Raw genomic sequence first — 8,675 nt, 5'->3', positions numbered from 1 at the left:
TCACGTTACACATTAAATAATAAGCTTTAACACTGGTTATCATGACCAGTTGCAATTGATATCTCCTTCCAAGAATAGGGTTAACCTCAGTAGCTATTCATAATGAGGAGGTGAGGTGAGAGGGATGTGCGAGAAGAATCCACCCCAAGTTTACTGATCCGTGCCTTGTTTTCCTGCCCCCTCCCTCTCCTACCGGTTGAATACACTCTCTCACTCTGACCAGGCTGTCTCTTCAGGCTAATGTTGCTCTCATTACCAACAAAGCATGGGTAGTCAGTAGCATGCCAACAGCAGAGCAGGGCAACACCAAGAGACTCACTAACTCTTCTAACTCCAGAATACCTAGACGGTGGCTATTAAAGTGAAAATATTGTATACTTTTTTTTGCTTCTTTAACTCCCAGGTCATTTGTTTCACCATGGAATTTGGGAAAATGAGTTTGAATCTCAAAACAGTGCTGTTGACCATGATGATGTTCAAATGGGGTAAGTCTCTCATTGCAAGTGATCGACATGACGCTACGGGACAGGGTGTGAATGTATCATAGTGCAAAAATGACATCCTGTAGCGCTTTCTTTAAAGTAGCAATATGCAGTTCAAACAATGACAAAGAAGTCTGAGGAATGAGACTGAAGAAATGTAGTCACTCTCAAAATCAGACAAAACTGTCTGGATCCAGGGACTGAACATCCATGATATAACAATTATAGTCTTAACCATGTTGTGAGGCTATACAGTGTTCGTATACATTTACATTGTTTACAAGCATTGGAGTAAAACAAGCTTATATTTTGGGTTCTAAAGGGGTACAACCGTTGAACTAAGCTCATGAGACATTTATAAGTTCTATTCTTTAAGAATCAATGGTTCTATATTATTAATTTGAAAGTACTTAAATGGAGGTAGCCATCACAGATTGCCTCTAAGAAGGAGAAGAGTTTGAATGTGAATGGAAGGTATGGCAGGGGTGTAAGCCCTTTCAGAAGAACAAGTGCGCCACTTGCCAGTTGTTGTGGGTGGCTTGTAATCTCCTTTCCTGAAAGCAACAGGTTGTGTGGAAAGATTATTGAAGGAAGCAAGTAAATATCTTAATGCCCCACAACACATTTCTGAAGTAATTTAAATCAGAAGCACCAACAGAAAAAGTTTACTAATTATTTTATAAATGGCAAAGTAATTAAATATATATATATGTGTGTTTTTTTTCATGTTTCGACATATGCAGTTGCTTTACTATTCTACTTTCAATTAATTTCTTCCCGAATATGAATGATATTCTACATCACAATAAACACAAAAAATTATATTTCCTACAGTTTCCAAACATTGTCCGTGTTTGAGAGCATCAAAACAAAATAGTGGCGGAGTAGTTATTTAGGATGCAAGGTGATTTGTCTTTAAACTTGTCGCCTGAGCTTTGTGTTCCCCTGTTTTCGCAAATCCACTGTGCCTTTGGTTTTTGACTCTCCTTGGCATTGGTTTGCATGGAACCCTAGTGTTAACTCTTCAAAATAATTGTTCTAAAGAATTCCCCTTTTTCCCCTTGGTTTCAACTGACGCTAGTACCTCCAACTCTTTACAACAAGTGGCCTGAAGAATTCCCCCTCGTCTCCCTGTTTTGAGAGATGCTGCTCGATGGTACAGCGGCAGGGTCTATTCATTACGACGATTCTGTTCCAAAATGTTTCTTAAACAGAATGAACCGGGGAGGGATCTACCTGCATTTGTCCAATAGACACTCTAATTTTAGTTGCAAAACGTTCGATTTTGCAACTGTTTGGACTTATGATTTCACCCCAGGAGTGGTTCTCAGGGAGGGGCTTGGCTGCTTTATGCTAATTTCGCCCCACACACTCCCAACTGAATAGGGAATCTGAAACAGAAAGATCGGAGGGGGGGGGGGTTAGGCGACTACGCGTTCATTGTTGCTCATAACCATGACAACCGGCCCTCAGACTCATTTCCAGGGTATTATCGGAGGGCCTCAAAAAAAGATTAGAATTTGAGGATAATCACTTTGAGCAACATTGTTTGCTTTGATCACGTGGGACCCAGTTGAATGAATATCTTATCTGGGGCTCGTTAAAATCAGGCGATTGATGAAAACGTATTATTGACACAAAGCTCGAGATATTAGTGATTAGAGTGAAGACTTTACATGAAATCAAGGTGTATCATTGAAACAAATGCTGAAATGTACTGCAAGTTTCATTGAGGAAAATAAGTTTCATTGAGGAAAACTGAAACCTGCACTGGAGTTTTGTCCACTGTTTCACAGTTCACCAGTTTATAATTCAGAAACGAATGCAGGGCCCATGTCAAATCATGCATGCAGAGATAGGCTAAACAAGAGTGAGCTCACTGATGAAAAATTCCATTGAGAGGCGAGCAAATGAATGGCCACAAAATGAGGTCGTAAACAAGGAGATATTTCTAATTCCCAGTTCCAGACAAAGAGGGCAGTGGTCACAAATCACCTTACAGGCCCTTACTCAACCATGCTGATCCCTAGCTCCTCCCCCAAATGGACCCCTAGCTCCTCCCCAACATGGACCCCTAGCTCGTGACAACATAGACAGAGAGAGTCAGCGAGAGAGAGAGAAAGGGCTGAATTCAATCATATCGCAGAAGTATTGCGGAAGATCCATGTTATAGCTCGTTTGAAATTTAAAGGCAAAGACCACATTCACAGTAAACGCTGCATATGTCGGCTCAATCGGAAAGTATCTTTACATTTTGACACGGATCTTCTGTGGTACTTCCGCTATACGGACTGAATCCAGCGCAAAGAGAGAGAGTGAGATGGAGGGAGGGAGAGGGAGAGAGAGATAGGGAGGGGGAGATGGAGGGAGGGAGAGAGAGAGGGGGCGAGAGAGGGAGAGAGAGGGGGCGAGAGAGGGGGCGAGAGGGAGAGAGAGAGAGAGAGGGGGAGAGAGAGCGATTGTTATTTATTACTATATTATTTAACCTTTATTTAACTAGGCAAGTCAGTTAAGAACAAATTCATCTTTACAATGACGGCCTACCAAAAGGCAAAAGACCTCCTGCGGGGACTGGGGCTGGAATAAAACAAATAAAAAATAGAAATAAATAACATGTAAATATAGGACAAAACAAACATCATGACAAGAGAGACAACACTACACTACACAAAGAGAGACCTAAGACAACAACATAGCAAGGCAGCAACTAATGACAACAACATGGTAGCAGCACAAAACATGGTACAAACATTATTGGGCACAGACAACAACAGAAAGGGCAAGAAGGTAGAGACAACAATACATAACGCAAAGGGTGTAGGGAGAGAGAGAGAGATAGGGAGAGAGAGAGGGGGAGAGAGAGAGGGGGAAGGGTTCTGTCAGATGTCAGTGACAGCCTGTCTTTCTTTCCCCCTCTCAACCTCCCTGGTCCAGGATCAGATCCATGGTAGAGCTGGCTGCTGTTCTGGACACTGTTGCCTTTCTCCACTGTCTTTCTTTCCCCCTCTCAACCTCCCTGGTCCAGGATCAGATCCATGGTAGAGCTGGCTGCTGTTCTGGACACTGTTGCCTTTCTCCACTGAGAGAGTAGAGGAGGGAAGAGGAGAGAGTAGAGGAGGGAAGAGGAGAGAGTAGAGGAGGGAAGAGGAGAGAGTAGAGGAGAGGGAAGAGGAGAGAGTAGAGGAGAGGGAAGAGGAGAGGGAAGAGGAGAGAGAAGAGGAGAGTAAAGATGAGGGAAGAGGAGAGAGAAGAGGACAGAGTAGAGGAGGGACGAGGAGAGAGTAAAGAGGAGGGAAGAGGAGAGAGTAGAGAGGAGGGAAGAGGAGAGAGTAGAGGAGAGAAGAGAGTGGAGGAGAGAAGAGAGTAGAGGAGAGGGAAGAGGAGAGAGTAGAGGAGAGGGAAGATGAGAGAGTAGAGGAGAGGGAAGAGGAGAGAGTAGAGGAGGGAAGAGGAGAGAGTGGAGGAGAGGGAAGAGGAGAGAGTAGAGGAGGGAAGAGGAGAGAGTGGAGGAGAGAAGAGAGTAGAGGAGAGGGAAGAGGAGAGAGTAGAGGAGAGGGAAGATGAGAAAGTAGAGGAGAGGGAAGAGGAGAGAGTAGAGGAGGGAAGAGGAGAGAGTGGAGGAGAGGGAAGAGGAGAGAGTAGAGGAGGGAAGAGGAGAGAGTGGAGGAGAGAAGAGAGTAGAGGAGAGGGAAGAGGAGAGAGGATCAGGATCAGATCCATGGTAGAGCTGGCTGCTGTTCTGGACACTGTTGACTTTCTCCACTGTCTGTTTGAACTGTTTGAAGTGAGAAGACCCACTGGACAAAAGATGTTTGAATCAATGTGGTTTCTACGTCATTTAAACAAAATAATTATATGTCATGCCATTGAATCAACGTGGAAAACTGATTGGATTCCTCAACTTAGGGGAATTTCATATTTGTCGCAGAACTTGTAAACTAAATCCAATGTCATGGTGAAATTGTTTGTTGATTTCACATTGAATTCACGTTAGTTGACAACTCAACCAAATGAAAATAAAAAACAGACGGTGAATTGACATCTGTGCCCAGTGGGTGGAGAGTTGGGAGAAATGGACAGGAGAAGAGAGTAGAGGAGGGAAAAGAGGAGAGAGAAGAGGACAGGGTAGAGGAGGAACGAGGAGAGAGTAAAGAGGAGGGAAGAGGAGAGAGAAGAGAGGAGGGAAGAGGAGAGAGTAGAGGAGAGGGAAGAGGAGAGAGTAGAGGAGGGAAGAGGAGAGAGAAGAGGACAGAGTAGAGGAGGGACGAGGAGAGAGTAAAGAGGAGGGAAGAGGAGAGAGAAGAGGACAGACTAGAGGAGGGACGAGGAGAGAGTAAAGAGGAGGGAAGAGGAGAGAGAAGAGGACAGACTAGAGGAGGGACGAGGAGAGAGTAAAGAGGAGGGAAGAGGAGAGAGTAGAGAGGAGGGAAGAGGAGAGAGTAGAGGAGGGAAGAGGAGAGTAGAGGAGGGAAGAGGAGAGAGAAGAGGACAGAGTAGAGGAGGGACGAGGAGAGAGTAAAGAGGAGGGACGAGGAGAGAGTAGAGAGGAGGGAAGAGGAGAGAGTAGAGAGGAGGGAAGAGGAGAGAGTAGAGAGGAGGGAAGAGGAGAGAGTAGAGGAGGTAAGAGGAGAGAGTAGAGGACGGAAGAGGAGAGAGTAGAGGAGGGAAGAGGAGAGAGTAGAGGAGGGAAGAGGAGAGAGTAGAGGAGGGAAGAGGAGAGAGTAGAGGAGAGGGAAGAGGAGAGAGTAGAGGAGAGGGAAGAGGAGAGGGAAGAGGAGAGAGAAGAGGAGAGTAAAGATGAGGGAAGAGGAGAGAGAAGAGGACAGAGTAGAGGAGGGACGAGGAGAGAGTAAAGAGGAGGGAAGAGGAGAGAGTAGAGAGGAGGGAAGAGGAGAGAGTAGAGGAGAGAAGAGAGTGGAGGAGAGAAGAGAGTAGAGGAGAGGGAAGAGGAGAGAGTAGAGGAGAGGGAAGATGAGAGAGTAGAGGAGAGGGAAGAGGAGAGAGTAGAGGAGGGAAGAGGAGAGAGTGGAGGAGAGGGAAGAGGAGAGAGTAGAGGAGGGAAGAGGAGAGAGTGGAGGAGAGAAGAGAGTAGAGGAGAGGGAAGAGGAGAGAGTAGAGGAGAGGGAAGATGAGAAAGTAGAGGAGAGGGAAGAGGAGAGAGTAGAGGAGGGAAGAGGAGAGAGTGGAGGAGAGGGAAGAGGAGAGAGTAGAGGAGGGAAGAGGAGAGAGTGGAGGAGAGGGAAGAGGAGAGAGTAGAGGAGGGAAGAGGAGAGAGTGGAGGAGAGAAGAGAGTAGAGGAGAGGGAAGAGGAGAGAGTAGAGGAGGGAAGAGGAGAGAGTAGAGGAGGGAAGTGGAGAGAGTAGAGGAGGGAAGAGGAGAGAAGAGAAGAGAGTAAAGAAGAGAGGGAAGAGGAGAGAGTAGAGAAGAGGTAGAGGAGAGAGTAGAGGAAAGGTGGGTGTAGGTAGAGGAAAGGTGGGTGTAGGTAGAGGAAATGTGGGTGTAGGTAGAGGAAATGTGGGTGTAGGTAGAGGAAAGGTGGGTGTAGGTAGAGGAAAGTTGGGTGTAGGTAGAGGAAAGTTGGGTGTAGGTAGAGGAAAGGTGGGTGTAGGTAGAGGAGAGGTAGGTGTAGGTAGAGGAAAGGTGGGTGTAGGTAGAGGAAATGTGGGTGTAGGTAGAGGAAAGGTAGATGTAGGTAGGGGAAAGGTGGGTGTAGGTAGAGGAAATGTGGGTGTAGGTAGAGGAAAGGTAGATGTAGGTAGAGGAGAGGTAGGTGTAGGTAGAGGAAAGGTGGGTGTAGGTAGAGGAAATGTGGGTGTAGGTAGAGGAGAGGTAGGTGTAGGTAGAGGAAAGGTGGGTGTAGGTAGAGGAAATGTGGGTGTAGGTAGAGGAAAGGTAGATGTAGGTAGGGGAAAGGTAGGTGTAGGTAGAGGAAAGGTAGGTGTAGGTAGAGGAAATGTGGGTGTAGGTAGAGGAAATGTGGGTGTAGGTAGAGGAGAGGAGTTGGGTGAAACATTGTCAGAAGATGAAATTAGATGTACTGTTTATTTATCCTCGGGGCATCAGGAGAGGAGATGTACTGTTTATTTACCCTCGGGGCATCATGAGAGGAGATGTACTGTTTATTTACCCCTGGGGCATCAGGAGAGGAGATGTACTGTTTATTTACCCTCGGGGCAGCAGGAGAGGAGATGTACTGTTTATTTACCCTCGGGGCATCAGGAGAGGAGATGTACTGTTTATTTACCCTTGGGGCATCATGAGAGGAGATGTACTGTTTATTTACCCCTGGGGCATCAGGAGAGGAGATGTACTGTTTATTTACCCTCGGGGCAGCAGGAGAGGAGATGTACTGTTTATTTACCCTCGGGGCATCAGGAGAGGAGATGTACTGTTTTTTTTACCCTCGGGGCATCAGGAGAGGAGATGAAACAGGAGGAAGGGAATTCGATGACTCTGCTGTCTTTCGGGAAAGGTGACCAGTAGATAAATTGAAAGGAGAAGATAGTTGAGGAGAAGAAAAGATAGTTGAGGAGAAAAGAGGGTGGTAGTAGAGGGAGGGAAGAGGGTGAAAAGAGAAGGGTAGCAAAGAGGGGAGAGCAGAATAGCACAGGAGATTTGAGAGGAGAGGAGTTAAGGAGAAGAAAGGATTGAAGTGGCATTCCACTGAAGATGGCTCCCAAAAATAACCATGCTTTTTCAAACTGCCAGGAACCCCAAAGGAGGATCCCAGTTTTTCCTGTTCCCAATTGGTTCCTTTATTCATGCACCTTGCTTGGTAAGCAAGGTAGCGACAGTACACCTTTGCCTACACAACATGTGATATTTCAGTTTTTTATTTTTAATACATTTGCAAAACTGTTTAACACAAACAGTTTTTGCTTTGTCATTATGGGGTATTATGTGTAGATTTATCAGTAGAAAAAACGATTTAATCCATTTTAGAATAAGGCTGTAACGTAACAAAATATGAAAAAAGTAAAGAGGTCTGAATAATTTCCGAATAAACTATAAGTAAGGGTCAGTTCCAGCATACTTAGTCAATGACTTTCCAGACATCTCAGTACCACAGAGCAGTCCTAGAAAGTCTGCAGAAAGTGCTCATTGACTACCCAGAAGGATTCAATTGCCAATTGAAATGGGGTTGGGATTAGACACAACTAGAATAAATTAAGATTACAATCAGGATGATCTCCAGGAAGATTCACATTCGATGCAGGATTGTGGCAAAGTAAACATCACATTTCTCAGACTCAGCAACTACTCTGGGTTTTATTCATTAGAGAATATAATAGAAAACGTTCTAAAACATTTTGCAATTGAAAACAAAATATCTTATTTCTACATGGACAAGTCCAAATAGTGCCTCACTGTTTCAGTTATTTTCTTCTGTTTTCTGCCAAATGAACACAACCCTGGTCTGGACTGTCTGGTCGGCCTTGACTGACAGCCGAGCCTGTATCATCACCACACACTCTGCTGACCCCCAAGTCCAGAGTGACTGGCATCCCACGCCCATGGCCAGGTTCCACAGACATAAAAGGCATAGCTACGTTAGATAAGCACCAGTGAACAGGGAAGGTGGTGACATCACAACAGTGAACTGTCTTGGCTATGACTTGCCCTCTTTTAGAGGTTGGAGTGGGAGAGAAGGGGTTGTGTGGGATAGCGAGTGTGTGTTTGGGAAGGGGATTTGAATGAGGAGGTGCTGTGTGTGTGTGTGTGTGTGTGTGTGTGTGTGTGTGTGTGTGTGTGTGTGTGTGTGTGTGTGTGTGTGTGTGTGTGTGTGTGTGTGCTTGTGTGCTAGAGAGTGCATGCATGCTTACGGTAGGGGGTTTTGGGCAAAAAAGCTGGAATGGGGAGGGAGAAATGTGTGTGTGAGAGGGAGATGGAGGGTGGTGTTGAGCAGAGAGGTTAGGACCCTGCAGTCCATCAGAGCTGCTGAGTGGAGAGTGGAGGCAGGTGTGGGAGACGGCTGTCAAGTCTGGCCGCCCCCAGAGGAGCCTCCCTTTGAGTGTGTGTGTGCAGTATCAGGTGCAGGTAAACATGAGTCTGTACCAGTAATCTATAGTGAGTCAGGACCTGTCATCTATAGTGAGTCAGAACCAGTCATCTATAGTGAATCTGTACAGGCCATCTACAGTGAGTCAGGACCAATCATCTACAGTGAGCCAGGACCTGTCATCTATAGTGAGT

At 45.8% G+C, this 8,675-nt stretch overlaps 1 protein-coding gene across 1 annotated transcript in view; it reads left to right on the top strand.

Moving 5' to 3' along the window:
• Positions 1-252: 252 nt before the first annotated feature.
• crb2a (crumbs cell polarity complex component 2a) overlaps positions 253-8,675 on the top strand; it is a 41,151-nt gene continuing 32,728 nt past the window's right edge. Inside the window, exon 1 of the mRNA XM_036976820.1 lies at positions 253-485. Within this exon, the coding sequence (XP_036832715.1) occupies positions 419-485 (67 nt within the window). The 5' untranslated portion in view covers positions 253-418. The remainder of the gene's footprint in view (positions 486-8,675) is intronic.

Source organism: Oncorhynchus mykiss, chromosome 5 (assembly GCF_013265735.2).
Source record: "Oncorhynchus mykiss isolate Arlee chromosome 5, USDA_OmykA_1.1, whole genome shotgun sequence".
In the NCBI taxonomy this organism is placed as follows: Eukaryota; Metazoa; Chordata; class Actinopteri; order Salmoniformes; family Salmonidae; genus Oncorhynchus; species Oncorhynchus mykiss.
This window is presented reverse-complemented; position numbering and strand designations above follow the sequence as displayed.